This window comes from Microtus ochrogaster, chromosome X, assembly GCF_000317375.1.
Source record: "Microtus ochrogaster isolate Prairie Vole_2 chromosome X, MicOch1.0, whole genome shotgun sequence".
In the NCBI taxonomy this organism is placed as follows: Eukaryota; Metazoa; Chordata; class Mammalia; order Rodentia; family Cricetidae; genus Microtus; species Microtus ochrogaster.
In genome coordinates, this window is record NC_022026.1 from 12,401,149 (window position 1) to 12,418,218 (window position 17,070).

At 38.8% G+C, this 17,070-nt stretch overlaps 2 protein-coding genes across 4 annotated transcripts in view; one reads left to right on the forward strand and one right to left on the reverse strand.

Moving 5' to 3' along the window:
- Positions 1-14,849, reverse strand: part of Mmgt1 (membrane magnesium transporter 1) — a 60,626-nt gene extending 45,777 nt beyond the window's left edge. For 2 of the 3 annotated variants that reach the window (XM_013350507.2, XM_026784845.1), the window contains exons 1-2: positions 14,649-14,724; positions 8,111-8,214 (exon numbers count right to left, since the gene is read on the reverse strand). Coding sequence is in view for 1 of the 3 variants with exons in the window: in XM_005358484.3 (XP_005358541.1) it covers positions 6,112-6,271; positions 8,111-8,214; positions 12,183-12,235; positions 14,649-14,727 (396 nt within the window). In the remaining 2 variants the exon portion in view is untranslated. Of the gene's footprint in view, positions 1-2,650; positions 6,272-8,110; positions 8,215-12,182; positions 12,236-14,648 lie in introns of those variants that run through there. The other variant, XM_005358484.3, reaches the window with a different exon arrangement.
- Positions 14,850-15,119: 270 nt separating this feature from the next.
- Positions 15,120-17,070, forward strand: part of Slc9a6 (solute carrier family 9 member A6) — a 71,298-nt gene continuing 69,347 nt past the window's right edge. The window contains exons 1-2 of the mRNA XM_026784758.1: positions 15,120-15,307; positions 15,599-15,788. The gene's annotated coding sequence lies outside the window, so the exon portion shown is untranslated. The remainder of the gene's footprint in view (positions 15,308-15,598; positions 15,789-17,070) is intronic.

The window sequence follows — 17,070 nt, forward strand, 5'->3', positions numbered from 1 at the left end:
GGAAGGAAGGAAGGAAGGAAGGAAGGAAGGAAGGAAGGAAGGAAGGAAGGAATTACATAGCAATTTAAAGCAATTGGAATTTTTGTGTGGTTTCCCCCCTCTACAGACTGCAAAGTCCAGGAACAGATGTGGGATCATTCAATGTATGAAGATGGCTCTTCCAATCAATGTGGAAGAAAATAATAAATGGGGTTGGGATAACCAGTTAGCTACTTGGATAAAAAGTATTACTATTACCTAAATAAATTCCAAATGAATGAAAGATTTAAAGTATAAAAGCAAACAAACAAAAATCCTTGAGCCAGTATTGGTGGCACATATCTGTAATCTCAGCACTTTGGTAGCTGAGGCACGATTGTGGTTAGTTCTAGGCCAGCCTGGGCTACACAGTAAGTATAAATCAGCCAATACAACAGAAAAGGATTTTATCTAAAAAAAAAAAAAAAAGAAAGAAAAACCAGACAAATAAACCCCTTTAAAGTGCTAGAAAAGTATATTCAATTAATAAATGTAAAAGCCGTCCTAGGCAAAGCAATTTCCCCATAGCCACAAATACTGGTAACTTTAACCACACAAATAAAACAAAGTTTGGGGTGGGCAGTGGTAGCACAGGCCTTTAATCCCAGCACTTGGGAGGCAGGAGCAGGTGGATTCTGGGAGTTCAAGGCCAGCCTGGTCTACAAGAGCTAGTTCCAGGACAGGATCCAAAGCTATGGAGAAACTCTGCCTCGAAAAAAAATTCAGAAAAACATAACTAAACAATTTTCTTAACTTGCAACAAGCTCAACTGAAAAATGAACACGACCACATAGTTCACTGAAAACCAAGAGATGAAGATGTGCACCATGTCTTCCATTAAAATGCATTAAACCAGCTTGGTGGTGATGGTGCACACCTTTAATCCCAGAACTAGGGAGGTAGAGGCAGGCAGATCTCAGTGAGTTCTAGGCCAGTTTGATTACTGAGTTCCAGGACAGCCAGTGCCGTTACACAGAGAAACCCTGTCTTGAAGAATCAAATATAAAACAAAAAATAAAATAAATGCATTAAACCTTCATTAAAATGTAAGATTCCAATAATTCACTTTCAGATGATCAAACCAAAAACTGCTTCCTACCCAGTACTGGCATGGAACTGGTAAACAGTTCCTTCCATACTTTTTATGTATTAGGATACTGGGCCAAGATGTCTGAAGGTCACTTTGATAGTAGCTACTGAACTGAAAATGAAAAACACCCTTCGATTCAGAATTCTAGGGTAGCAATTAACCCTGTGGGCAAAATCTTCTTAAATGCATGTGTATGTATATTCGCTCCATTATTACTCAGTAAAATACCGGAAACAATCTAAATTCGCCAATGTTTGGAATAGTAGTTGAAAAATAAGGTGTTTTTGTATATTTTGATAGAGATCTTATAAAACATAAGAAATTAAATGAACAAAGACATAAATTGATTGCATTAATGTAAAATAATGAAGTATATGTTGGGTGGCAACTAAAGCTGGTCACCTCTGGAAGAAGACATATTAGAGAGGGAAGAAAAGGGTTTTTTCCCCCAAAACACGGAGGAAAGTCTACTTATTTATAAACTACACAAGAAACAAGTACCACACAAATGTAACATATGCACTTTTCTAGCTATTTTTTGAGAATATTCCTTATTATGTAACAAAATTAAGTTTTTGATCATTCTAAAGCTGGTTTCTCTAATCAGGGGTTAATGTTTTAATTTATTTTCACACAATATATTTTGGTCATGTTCCTAAATGTTTTGATTTTCTGTATTACCATTTATTCCATGTGCGTATATTACATTTCCCTTTCCTTCCTAAATGAGAAACACTTTATCACGTTATTTTGAAATATCCTACATGGATTTTGATACTTGCGAGATTTATATATGGTACTTGCCCTTATATTTTCATTAAACTTTTGATTTTTCCCTGATATTCCAATCATTTTTTTTTCCTTTTTGTGGGGTTGGGCGTAGGATCTCAAACACATCTCTGGCTAGTTTGGGACTCACTTTGTAGATCAGTCAAAGATGTGTGCCACCATACCCAGCTCAATCGGGTTTTTTTTGACTGTCATTTTAACTGCATGCTGTATTTGTGAGGCAGTGATTACATGTTGCTGCTCAAGGACCAAGTTCTGTACCCTGCAGGGAACTTGACAATTAGAAGTGACATTATGCAGTGAGTGCAAAACCAAAAGCACATTAAGACTTTACATACACAGTGGGGTGTGGGGGTGCACACCTGTAACCTCAGTATGTGGGAGGCAGATGCAGAACATGTAGGAACTCAAGTCCAGCCTTGATTATATAGAGTTTGAGTCCAGTAAGGGCTAAATAAATGAATTATCATCTCAAATATGTATGTGACAATAATTAAAGAAAAAGAAGCCATGAATTTGAAAGATAGTAAGAAGGGCTATATGGTATATGGAAGGGGTTGGAGCAGTAAGGGAAAGGGAGAAATTATGTAATTATAATCTCAAAAGCTAAAAAATATTTTTAAAGGAAGACTTGACATTAGAGTATACATTTAGGAAAAAGGCATCATACTATTAGCTCACATTTTTCTGGAGACAGAGAAGCTGAAGAAATGAGATTAAACGTTAAAAACTAACAAAAACACTACTAAAAACAAGGTGAGACAATCACTTATTTATTGGACAGGGCAAGGTCATTTAAAGAGAGGAAACATATCCAAAAATGGGTTTATTGGTGTTACAGGCATCAAGGCTCACAAACAGTATTCGATACATCGTGGAAACAGGTCACGTACAGCCAGGAAGATGCTGTCATGTCACTCAAAAGTATGCCACAAGTGCTTGGGAAGCAATCATTAGGGAGTCACTGTGCATACTTGTCACCAATTCACACTCTTTACTCCCTGGAGCTGAGCTATTAGCCCATAGGATTTGGCTAGTTCCCTGGTTATGAAGTGTGTTCCTGCATTCTGGAGAACGTTTTAATGTCACTGAAAGCAAGTCAGTATAGGCTTACCTAGCACTAGCTCACATCACTGTTTTTGAACTACCCTAGGTAGTAATGGACTCTCGCACAGTATTGTAAATAAAACTCTGAACTGAACACACTTAGCACTATTACAATGCACCCAAATCTTATTTATTTTATAGTACCGTAGTTCAAGAAGATAGCAGAAATTCAATGAAGTTGATTTAAAAAAAATTTTGGGATGTTTACCTGGTCTGAGGTATACAAGCTGTCCGCAAAGGTGGACACATCTAAGATTTGCTATGTCAATTATTTGCCAAAAATTTTAGCATTATATTTAGCAGTATTTTCTTGGCTGGGTAGGCAAGAATAGATTGTAATATGTATTGTAGAAACTCAGTAAATGTTAGAAGCAGTAGTATGGATGTTTGGCTAGAAGGAAAACTATTCTATGTAACAAGGTTAACTGAGGAGTCTGTCAGGAATTGGCTTTCTCTCTTTAAATCCATTAATTTATCAACTATTTTTTCCTGTGATACTGTGGATAAACCTAAGGCCTTGTACATGCTAGACAAGCATTCTACCAGATTTACAACCCCAGCACCTCAAACACTTCCTCTCACTGTATTTGGTTCTGGGTTCTCAAGATGAGTGTTCACTCCACATAGGAAACTTATCACAAAGACTAAATATTGCATTAATTAAATTTTAGTAAATGATCAGGTTATACATATATAGACTATTGGTCCCTAGGACCTAGGTGGGATACACTAGGAAGAAATCAGAGGTGACTACTAAAAAATACATGGCTTCTTTAGGAATAGTAAAATGGCCTAGATTTATCATGTAGTCGCACAATTTTGTGAGTATATTAAAAGTTACTTAATCGCACTCTTTTAAGTTTCTATAACTTCTTTAAGGATAAGGTTTCAATGTGTTGTTTCAATCTGGCCTTGAATTTGTGACAACTTTCCTGCCTTGGCTTCCTGAGTGTTAGGATTACAGCTGTGGGCCATATCTGAAACTATGCCCTTTAAAAGGATGAAATTACAAAGCGTGTAGATTCTCAGGAACATTGTTATGAAAACACATTAAGGGAAGACAGTCTCCAAAGAGAAGAAAACGAGGCTCTTCAATCAAGTAAGAGTCAAGGAGAATGGCAGAAAGGCCTGATGGTACAGCATGCTTCTGGCATGCCATTTTGATTTCACTAGCATCACGTTAGTCCTTGGATTGACTTTTTTTTTGGGGGGGGAGGGGTTGGGGTTAAGACAGGGATTCACTAAGATAGCCCATATTTGCCCCAAACTTGTGATCCTGCTTCAGCCCCCTAAGTGTTAGGATTACATGCACATGCCACCACGCCTGGCTTGACTTCACATTTTTAGACTGTTTCTAAATTATTGTAGGCGATAAGTAGATTTCTTAGTTGTTCTCATTAGAGAACAGAGTCAGTGCTACATAGACTTAGCAAAACAAAAGAATCACAATCCAATGCCAAGGAGCAGGGATGTAGCTCAGTTTGTATAGTGCTTGCTTAGCATGCATAAGGTCAATCCCCAGGACCCAGAAAACCAGGTGTAGTGCAGCACCTATTATAATCTTAGCACTGAGGAGGTGGAGGCATAAGGATCATCCTTGGCTACATAGTGAGGTTGAGGCTAGCTCAGGTTATGTGAAATCTTCTGTACACACAAAAAAACAAAAACTACAAAAACAAACCAACAACAACACAATCTTGTCCTCTGAGGCTGTGCATCATTGGGTAGAAAGGCTGAGTGAGGTTCTTTCTTAATGAAAAAAATGCCTCCAAGTGTAAGAACATCTGGATCTCAAGACCCTGCCTGAAACAAACAAACAAACAAGCAAGCAAGCAAACAAACAAACAAACAAACAAACAAGCTTCAGGTGGGTTTCCTTTCAAAATCTGTAGTTATTCCCTTTATGCCTATATAATTTAACAAAATTAATGTGTTGATGCTTGTGGAAAGCTATAATCTCTGCAAAGTAATGTGGAGTCTCTTAGTTTCCTAGCTAAAAAAGCAACTCCAATTTTCCTAAAAGTAAAATTACTGTTTCTGAAAAACATTCAATGCTGTGTCCTTCTGCTCACCTTCAGCATGGCAGTGAAGATGGAGACTCCAAGCCAGCCCTCAATCAGAAGCTACAAAGCAACTTCTTAAATGACCTCAATTTTCTAAGAGAATTGAAATAGACTAGCTCCAAATAATTAGAACATATTTGGCCCAATTTCTTTGTGTGTGCCTTTAGATTAAATGAGACATTTCCTTTATTTTCACTAATTCACCAATTTAGTATGAAATAAATAAGCCAAAAGACTTTGAATTAGTGAAACTGGCTAATGACAATCAGTTTTCCACAATCAATACTATTTTACATAGGCAAGATAATGAAGTCACAAATTCTCCTTTTGGTCTACTTTCAACTAGTCTTACACTATATAATCAGTGAAGAGTTTACAACAAAACAACATGAGTAATTTTACAGCAAGATGGGCTTGTTAAATACGTATGACAGAATTTCTGACACAAAATTTGCTCACTGCACACAGAATCTCAGAAGTGATGAAACAAGACAGTGATGTTAGAAGGAATCTGGGAGTGGGGTCTGGAGAGAAACCATTGATAAAATAAAAATTGGCAAGTATCTGTAAAAGCAGAGTCACTCTTTATGGGACCTAAAAAAACCTGCAAAGTCACCATCTTGGTCTTCTTCAAGAAGTTGGTCTAATAAGAACTGAAGACCATTTGACTCTTGTGCTGCAAAATGCAGGTGTTACATGGTATTTTCAGGATTCCTAAAATCTGTAGTGCAAAAGAAAAGAAATCTATGAAAATAAATAATCACAAAAACCCCAATATTTTTCTGGGAAATGTGTTCGAAACAGTGACTTTTACAAAACATGGGAATTGTTTCAAATGAACAAAAACCTCTATACGAAACTTCGAAGATTCATTTCACAGATAACTTATACACCATTTGATTTCAACAATGTACAAATAAGGGCCATAGATTATTTTAATTAGCTCCGAAATAGCAATATAAATACTGATGTTGGGGGGAGTGTTTTACACCCCAAACTCCAATACTCAACTCTGTCTGTCCTATTATTGAATTTGTAAAAAGCTTAACGGCGCAGTGAGTCAAGCTTTCGTAACTTCAATGACGTGTTAGAGGACAATGCATCTAGGTTTGAAGAACTTGGTGCATCCGAAGGCCGGAACAGCACTCGGCCACGATGATTAAACACATAAAAAGATGGATGGTTCCTTAAGGTATCAAATGTCCTTAAAAAGAAAAAGAGCACCAATTTTAGATAAACCTTTATAATAGCACATTTGAAAAATGAGCAGACTTCTAATTAATTATGAATTTGCTGTGAATTATATTTTTAAATAATAAATCTGAGATTAGACTACAAATGGTAATCACACTGTGTTGCATATTTTTACTATACAAACAACGTAAGAAATTTGGAAATGACCATAAAGTTCTCAGATTTTTTCTTCAGCCATTGATTCCCTCCAGAACACCTGTCAACAATAAGAAATACTAGATAAACTTCAGTCATCTCTACAAACTACCAGTAGATTATGATAAATCATATTTCAAATGCTAACACACAGATGTACCTCTGATTATTCTCCTTTGGCCCTAAGCCTTAGACATTTCAAGGATCTGTTTTTCAAGTACAATGAAAAATCCTTTTTGGCCTTCTGTATGTACTATTGGCCAAACTCAACTATTTTGCTGCCCCCTACTTGACGCCATTTGGTTTGGCTCCTTTCTTTTCTGGCCTCTTGCCTGAGATCCTTCGAAGATTCTCCCAGTGAGATTTGTATCATCTAAAAAAGTCCATAAATGTCCTGAGATACGAGTGGTTAGTGTTTGTTTTTAAATATTATTTTCCTAAAAAAAGAACCAGAGAATCTTCCCTTTATGGAAAAAAAATCTCAAAGTTAGCCCCACTTAACCATCCAAATGGAAATATGGCGGGGGGAAGGGGGGCTGGAGACGTAGCTCAAGGGTTAAGAATATATGCCCTTCCAAGGTTTAGTTCCCAGAATCCACGCTGGGTGGGTAGCTCATAACTGCCTTTAACTCCAGTTCTAGGTGAATCCAATTCTCTCTGACCTCCACAGGCACCTGCATGCACACAGTGCACAAAAACTCATGTAGCCACATATACATAAATACAAAAAAAAATCTTTTTTAATACCATATATTTCTTTTTAAAAATAATTTAATTTTTAAAAAACTATGTTTTCTCACTTTACATATAAATCCCAGTTCCCACTCCCTCCCCTTCAAAATAATGTTAAAATAAATGGGAATAATGAGGTAAATGGAAGGGGAATAACTTCCTCTAGTGTACAGACGTTTACTGTGAATTCTTCTAAGAAAATACTGTAAAGGGTTATTGTTTCTAAATAAAGAAGGTAAGGAAAATCCAGAAATGGAATTGAACAAACTGAAGTAAAAATATGGAGAAGGCAAGCAAACAAAAAACAGGAGAAACTTACAGAATAATGATGTTCTTTAATCTAGAGACAGAAAAAGGGCCGAGGACACAGCTTAGGTTCAAATGACAGAGGAAACAGAAAATCCAGTTATTCTTCCAAAGACTAAGCTGGGACAAGAGGATAAGAGAATAAGAAGGGGAAGACAGAAGGAGAAGAGGGAAAAGAGGGAAGGAACCTGGATAATGTTTCTGAGCTATTTTCTATATAAGTATTCTCATCTGTCTTTCACATTCTAACCAACCAGTAATTTTAGGGCACTAGCAGGAACCACAGTCTACCACCTTGTTTTTACTTTTCTCCTTTTATGGTTTTGTTTTGAAGCAGGGTCTTCTTATGTAGCCCAAACTGTCTCGGAATTTACAATCCTTCTGTTTCATCCTCAAGAGTACTGGGCTTACAGGTGTGTGCCATTATGCCTGGCTTTCAACTTCTATTTGTCCTATGACATCAAACACTGACTTGGTACTTTTGCCTCATTACTCCTACAAACTACATAATCAAAGGATATAAATAAAACCAACTATTGTGTAGCTAAAATCACACTGTAAATCATGTACAGAAAACAAATCTCTAGAAGTTAAATGCTTCTGGAAAAGAACTTACTTATTCTTTAATTCTGAAGTGGCATCCATGTCTTTGAACTCCCCTGCGATATGAACTATGCCATAACAGGTAACTGCAAAGGCCAGAAGTGTCTGAAGAACTATCTGTGAGTATAAAGATGCAGATTAACAAACAGCATGTGAATACTATTTGGAAAATTGACAATCCGCTTCCCCTCCGATGCAAGTTCTAACAAGCATTCCCCATTGCTACTCAGCAAGGAGTCACTTCCTGAAATAATTTGCACTCAGACACAATAAAATTTCTTAAATACAATAACACTTCTGATGTCTTAGGAAGTGAATTTAGCAACATGCTCAGAGAAGCAAAGTTGCCAAATACTGACTGGTACCAAGTCACTTAGAACTCAAGTACCAAACAGTGTCTGCTTCCAAGAACAACTAAAACTCTTTTTTGTTATTTCATTACTGGTCAATATCATAGAGGGCACAAAACATATGAGCACAGTATAAAAAAGAGCAATAAAAGGTATCACGTACCCGCCAACCAACTAAATGGTGTGGGAGGTCCTTCTGTCTGTGTGTTGCTTTTATTGGTTAATGAATAAAGAACTGCTTTGAGCCTATGGCAGGGAAAAACAGAACTAGGTGGGGAAAGTTAGGCTGTATGCTGGAAAAAAGAAGGGTGGAGTCAGAGAGAAGCCTTGGAGCCACTGGAGCCACTGGAGCCAGACGCTGGGAACTTTACCCAGTAAGCCATAGCCATGTGGTGATATACAGTTTAATAGAAATGGGTTAAATTAATGTAATAGTTAGCCAATAAGAAGCTAGAGCTAATGAGCCAAGCAGTGATTTAATTAATACAGTTTCTGTGTGATTATTTCAGGTCTAAGCTAGCTGGGTGGCCGGGAACCAACATGCAGCCTCCTTCCTACAACTAAACTTTCAATTCTTCCCCTTCTCTTTTTGAAACAGTGTCTCATTATATATCCCAAGTTGGCATTAAACTCACCATCTTTCTGCATCAGCTCTTCCAGATACAGCAATTAGAGGTGCATACCATCAAACCCGGCTTCTCAGAACCTTCCAAGTCCCTGTCCCATTATTTCCTTTCCTTTTTTCTTAAAGTTAACTACTATACTTAATTATGTATTAATCAGTTCCTTGCTGTTTTTGAACAATTCATGAACCTCTAAACATGTTATTGTTTACTTTTCCTCATTCTGAATCTCATTTAAATGCAGCCCAATACGTTCTTCTGAGTCTACCTGTCTTCTCTCATCGTTATTTGTGAGATTCACCCCCACAGCAGTAGTCTAAGTCCTTTCATCGTGTTTAGTGCTTATCATAAGAAAACATCATGATTTATTTCATTATTGCTGTTATTTTTACAAGGTCAACAGAAATATTCCTACATGCCTCCTGGTACAGAGCATGTGTGCGTTCAGATTTATTACACAACACCAAACCGCTTTCCAAACAGGTTGTACAAGCAACAATGCTTAATTTCATGTTTGAAATTAACCAACACAGCATTATGGGTCTGTTTTCTTAATTACACAAAATTTTAAAATTTGCTAATTGAGAATCCTAAGAAAGTTACTTTAAAAAGATATAAAAATACATGTTTGTATACATCTACCAAAAAGAAAAAGTGAAAGGAGGGTAAGTTAACAGCCACATATATTACATCTTTAGTTAAAAACAGAGACATAAACTCTGTCTCGAAAAACCAAAAAAAAAAAAAACCGAAAAAACAGAGACATAATAAGCCACAAGCTAAGACTGTCTAAATTAAAACCCAATGACATCTGAAATGTTACTCTACATTCCAATCACCATTATACCAAAGAGATTGGTTTTGTTGTTGTTAAGACAGGGTCTCAGTTCAATGTTGCTGAGGAAAACCTTGAACTTCTGAGCCTCAGGTCTACATTCCAAGTGTTTGGATTATAGGTGTGTGCCACCATGCCCACTTTATTGGATAAAAAAGATCAAACACAGGGATTTGTATATGCCAGGCAAACACTGTACTGAGTTACATCCCTAGCCCAAAGGAGACTGTATTTCATATAACACAGCAAGAATGTGGTAAATCAATGAACTTTCATGAAAATATGTCCCAGAAAAATTATGGCCAAGGAAAACTAACTATAAATTAGGTGGAGTAGCACCCAGGAGATGAAGGCAGCAGAATCAAGAGTTTCAAGGCCAGGTTTGGTTATATTCACTTTCAGTGCTAGCCTAGGCCACACAGCCTGTCTCCAAAACAAAAGCAAAAACCAAAGCTAGCTAACTACAAGACGACATATATACTTAGTATTGGATAACGAATTGGGGGGCTCTTCCCTGATGAGACATCTCTCCTACTCTCAGCATTCCTTAGTTGTCTGTGCTTCTTTGTCTAGTGTTGAGGCCCTATGGTCATCTCTTAAATCATATACATACAAGTAACATTATAGAAACTGAGCAGTTGTATTTATATATTTACAAATATATAGATATATACTTATGCATGTAACAAAAATTAAAGAAATAGAGGCCATGAATTTGAGTGAGAGCAAAGGGTGAGTGCATGGGAAGGGTTTGAGGGAGGAAAGAGGAAATAATCCAAATATATTTTAATTTCAAAAACATATTTTTTTTTGAGACAGGGTTTCTCTGCATAATCTTTTGGCTGTCCTGGAACTCACTTTGTAGATGATGCTGCCCTTGAATTCAGAGATACGCCTGCCTCTGTGTCCCAAGTGCTTGGATTAAAGGTGTGTGTGCACCACCACAACCGGCTTAAAAACAATTTTTCAACTACATACATAATGTTTTTATAAAGGATGTAGTTTCAATCTTAATTTTTAGTGGAAACATAGGTGCCACAGTGTAAGGGTTCAAATCAAAGATAACTTCCAGAAGTTGGTTCTCTCTTATCATGTGGATTCCAGGGATTAAATTCAGATCATCAAGTTTGGCAGCAAGTGCTCTTTTACCCACTGAGACATCTCACCAGCCCCCCAAAGCTGTTTCAATTGGTAAAACAAAGTACATGCACCTAAGACAACACTGTATATACATAAGAAAAAGCCTAAACTCTTGACAGCCCTTAAAATATTATGAATAAATGTGAAATTGCCAGGTAATGGGATCAGTTCTGCTGTTGCTATTCTTTGAATTTTGTGTGATTAGTTTATTATTTTTCACACCTATTATTTAATTGTTACAAAGAATTCACTATTTATATAAGTTTAAATCTACTAATAAATTATAAGTAGGGAACAGGCATTAACTCAGGCTAAACGCTACCTTCTTTAGTTTTTACATACAGTCAGCATTGCTTGTTTTTAGCTTTATTTTTCAAACGGAAATATTGGGCCAGTGAAATGGTTGAGTAGGTGAGGATGCTTGCCACCAAGCCTGATGGCCTGAAAATTTTCCCCTGGGACCCATATGGTAGAAGAGAATTGACTCCTGCTGATTGTCTTTTGACCTACACACTTGTGTCATGGCATGAACGCCCACACACATAAGAAAATATTAAAAAAGGATTTTTTATAAAAACTTGAGCCAAATGACAATTTTAAAAGGCCATTTTATACTGTGGATACAGAAACTTCTAGAAAGGCCCCCATTTCCTTCTTTAGTTTTTGTTTTTTGACAAAGGGTCTTACTCTGTAGTTCAGGTTGACCTCAAATTCACAACAATCCTCATGCCTCAATCTCCCAAATGATGTGATTAAGGCTGTGAGCCACTATGTCTGATAAAAAGATCTAACAGAATTTTTTTAAGATTTTAAGATCTTTAGATTTTATGGAGTGATCAAAGCAGGTGCAGCTGAGGCAAGGTAACACTGGCCTTTAGTCCTAGCATTCAGGAGGCAGAGGCAGAGGCAGAAGCAGGAAGATCTCTGTGAGTTTGAGACCAGCTAGGTCTATGTAGCAAGTTCCAAGCCAGCGAGAGTTACACAGTGAGATTCTAAGTCAAAAAAAAAAAAAGCAGGTAACAGATGTCATATCATGCCTGAAAATGATAAAAGAATAATAAAATAACATAAAAGTTACTATAAGCAAAGTGGCTGATTTTAAATATGAACTTAACGGACTATAAATGACCAACTTACATCTATTGGTAGTGATTCATCTTCCTTTTCTGTTAGTCGCATATAAGAACGATCTATAAACCAGAAACATACCATTAAGGAAATTGTAGCCCATTTTCCTTTCTTAAAATGCAAGAAAATCAATATACCAAAGAACTGGCCGACTTATATGCTACATAAAGTAATGCTAATCCCAAATTCCTCAAAACCTTCTTCCCATGCAGTCAGCAGCCTTACCTTTATGAATTAGCTTATGCTTGCCATGGCCCATCTCTATTACCTTAAATGATTGACAGATGGCCAAGTGTGAAACTGAAATAACTAAGCATAATTTTTCATTCATTAGTATAGAAAAACCTAGCCATTCTCAAACTTCCTTTCACTAAGTGGTCAAAGAAGTCATAATTATTTAACAATCACTAGGACTACAAATATCTTCAATGCTCTATGACCCTGCCATTGTACAGTGAACCCAAAGTGAAAACTAGAAATGTTTCTCTTCAGTGTAGTGGTGTAACTGGAGTTTCAGGACATCAATTTCTGTCCCCGCTACTACTTAATTCTGCTGCTGCCTTAACTGCAGGAGGCAGCAAGGGATTGAAGGATCAGGATTTGGAAACTGGTAACCCTGAATCCTACACAACACCAACTCTTTTATTTCCTATGATTTCTGCACCTTACTCAAGACATCCTTTGCAACCCCAACATGTATTTCATTTGTAGAGTATTAAAATGATGTGAAAGTGAGCCAGGTGGTGGTGGTGTACACCTTTAATCCCAGCACTTGGGAGGTAGATGCAGGCAGAGCTCTGTGAGTTCAAGGCCAGCCTGGTCTACAGAGGGGGTTCCAGGACAGGCTCCAAAGCTACAGAGAAACCCTGTCTTGAAAAACAAAACAAATAAATAGAATAAAATGTGAAAGTGGGCAGAGTGTTTCTTAGACTCACAGGACTACAGAACCACGCATCTGGCTGCGTGTCCTCCACAGTAAAGTGGGATGTGCAAGTTAAACAGGATTTACTTAGTTCATGATTGCTGCACCGCTATACTAAAAGTCACTATGTCAGAGATGAGCATGCGACACCACCATAGGATGCTATCTGATGCCACGATTTCACATGACACAACTAGTGTCAAAGGTGATGCCAGTCTTTTGCCAGCTCACGACGGCGTTACAGAGGTCTTGCTGCAGTTACAAATCCACAATGCACTGTACTCACTTGAAAATTATGAAATCCAAAATCTTAATTGTAGATTAAGCAGGACAATTCCTACTCACTCGATAACGTACTCTAGACTTAAAATACCCAAACTGTTTTGAGCGAATGTGGTATGCTTTCAGGCAGAGTATATGTGAGCTTACAAAACTTATAAGAAAAGGAGTAAAAAAAAAAATCAATCCAATATCAAAAGTAGTTTTGAATTAACCTTCTAATGTCCCACTTCTAGCTAGCTTTCTTGCTTGAATGAAATCTAACCTGGCACTTTAACACTAGCTAGGCATTTCTTCATTGTTGAAATGAGGACACTGGACTTTCAGTAAGGGCCTTCCTTGCTCTACGACTGTATATATAATAGAGCCAAAGCTTACTTCGAAAATAACCCAGTACTCCAGTGTATCCTAATCTCCTCCAGGACACTGCTTCACAAACCAACGTGCATGGAAATCACCCAGGGATCTATTAAAACGAAGATTCTCATTCACTACGTCTGAGGTGGAGCCTGAGTGTCTACTAACAAGCTCCCAGGTGATGTCCACGATGCTGTCCTAGTGACCACGAGCAGCAAGGCTCTAAGACACTTCCCGCGGGTCCCCTATACATAAACACTCCCCCTTTAGCATATCCACATTATCTTACTGTGATGCTTTCTTGTAATTAGTTCTTCACTAGCTTATTAAGAATCGCCTTGTGGCGCCGCGGAACCTCTAGCATCTAAAAGCAGAAGCAACTTCAAGCAGTCCTCTGAGACAACAAATTAAAACTCACCCGACAGACGTTACCTGCTGCCCAAGGTCACACAGCCTCAACAGTTAAGCAAAATTTTAACAAGCAGCCCTTTAATGCTACCGGTCCACTGCTCTTTGCCCGTGTCACACTGCCTCCCGGAGGCAAACGGTCACTTAACTTCTCAGACTCTACCTGGACAGCCGAGCGCCCAGGATGCTGGCTACCTAACTGTCACGAGGCCACAAGCATTCAAAGTTCTCAATCCCACACTTTGTCTGATCCGACATCTCGTGTCTTGAGCAGTGGGACAGACACCGCTCTGAATCCGCTCTCGAGTCTCAGCCGGCTCGTCTAACCTTTCTGTGGTGGCTGTACCACAGCCCTCCGATCTCAACCCTCACCGAGGACCCAAACTGCTTTACGTAGTCACCCCAAGGGCTGTTCCGCCGGCACTGGGTCCGACAGTTCCTCGGGGAAGCGCCCCCACACAGCCCTAGGTGTCCCACAAGCAAGAGGTCCCCGTCCTTCAGGCACTTACGCTGAGCAGCTGAAAAGGCAGCGTGGGCTAGGGCAAAGAGGCCGACACCTACAAGCCCTTTCCACAGCGATGGCGCCATGATTCGGAAGGAGCAGCAGCCCAACAAAAGGAGGCAAAGGGCGGCAAGGCTATTCCTTCTTTCACCGGCGGGCGTCCACGCGGCGCAGGAACATGACGTCACCAAAGTCCTAGGCGCGAAGTGCCGGCTGGCGTAAAACCCTGTGCGCTGTGAGAACGAGGAAAAAGGAATGCTGGGAAGAAGGGGAAAGCGACAGGGAAAAAGGTCCTAGGGCCTCCTCCGAGTCTGCGCAGTGCTGCTGCGGTGGGAGGGGCGGAGCTGAGTCGAGGGCGTGAAAGAACGGGCTAAGCGAGACCAATGGGGAGAGGAAGGAGAGCGCCAGCAAATAGGCGCTGGACTTGGTAAAGGGGCGGGACTTACGGAAAGGCCCCAGAGGAGAAGAGGGTGGGGCTGGTGGCCAAGGCTGTGGGTGCAGGATTCAGAATCCTAGCGGTTGGTATTTGGAGTTGGCTATTTGTGTGATTTGGTTTTCAACGAGTCTTTTGTTTCACTAAGTCTTCCCTATGCTTCTGGCCTCGGAGAAGTGGTGCTGAGAAAGATTACTGGGAGGAGGAGAGCATTTGAGCATTAATGTCAGGAGGTAAATAAAGTGCGAAGGGTGATAACTTGGTGGGAGGTGGGTGGAGCCCTGAACACTTAGCTTGCCGGAGATGCTCAGAAAATTAATTCAGCTTGTAACTTTTCTACTTTACCTTTCTTCAAGAAAGATCCACGCGAAAAGGAGTGTAGCGTGGCAGAACTGTTTGGTCGTGAAGAACGCTAGCATGCATTAAGGAAAAAATAAGACAACAAAGGAATGTTTAAAACAGCCTGATCAGGATCCAGATGTAACCTCCTTTCTCTGTTTTTGTCTTCTTCTCCTAAAATGTAGGCACGCAAAAACGAGGTCTTCCCTTGATCTCTTCTTGCTCTGTTCTCTGTTGACAAGCTTATTAATTCGTTTGCACTTCAGACCAGCATAGATACTCCAGTGATCCCAAGTCAACTACTGCGTCTCAAATACCAGGCTTTGGCTCCCGGTCAGCATTCCCAGCCACCCGCAGCTGGATATTAATTTGCATGTGAGTAGACCCTGTGGCGCTGATTTGGCCAAACGTAACTCACCCCCTCCACTCTATGTAAGTTACTTCGGTGCCCCTGCTAAGTGCTACAGCTTTGTGAACTGCATATCACAAAGTAAATGTAATTATCGTTATTTCCCACCGACCTCTAAAGAACTGTCATCTGAACCCGTTGGCGCCCCAGTACCTGTTCAGTGGTGATCCTTATTATTTATGCCTTTTAAATTTGAACATCTCCACTTGTGATCTCCTTAATCTACTCTGAGTTTGTGTCACCTAAACTATGTCAATTTTTCACCATCTTTGTTATGTTGCTGTTGTTTGCCGCTTCTTTTCCCACTCTGGAATGTGAATTGCAAATAGACAGTTTTCTCTGTGCATAGAACATTGACTGTCAGGTAGTAGACATTGAATGCATGTTTGTTGAATGAAGAATGAATAAATGTTAAAGTGACTTGATCACTGAAAAGATCTTTACAAAGACTCCTTCTAGTATTTTGAATTGGATTTTTAAAAATCGCTGTGGTTTTTAAAAAATATACTTGGGTTTCTTCAAATCTGAAAAACTGACATCCAAGAGTCAACATACTTCCTTACGTTTAATTATAGGATTTTTGATTTGGATCCCGTTACTCAAGCTTTAAGTCATGATCATTACTGTTCTCTGGGCCTTCTCCGCACAGTGCTAGATCAACATCAATCACAATGTCCTTAGGAAAGCAGAACTATCAATAAACGTCACAGAACAAGCAATTAACTAATCACTATTTAGTTGGCAGGAAAATGCTTTTTCCTTTCTTATTGGGATGTTGCAAGATATAAAATCCAGTTTTAAAACAAACCAAAATTTTGTTTTAGCTTATATAATGGTCATTAAAACTTTTCCGGGTTACCTAATAACAATTTATCTGATGCACTAAATGATTTAATGATTGGAGGGTTTGAGAGGGAGAGTTATAGGTTCTTAGTTATAACCTTTTTTAGTTTAGAAAAAAAAGGCGAAATGTGATATTTCTTTTTTATGTGGTGATATTTCATTTGTGTTATAATAAATAAAGCTTGCCTGAGGATCAGAGTGTGGAGTGAATCCCTAGTTAGACAGAGGCCAGGCAGTGGTGGCGCACATCTTTAATCCCACCACTCAGGAAGCAGAGATAGGCGGATCTCTGTGAGTTCTAGGCCAGCCTGGTCTACAGGAGCTAGTGCTCCAAAGCTACAGAGAAACCCTGCCTCGAAAAACTAAAAAAAAAAATAAAAAAAATAAATAAATAAATAAAAATTG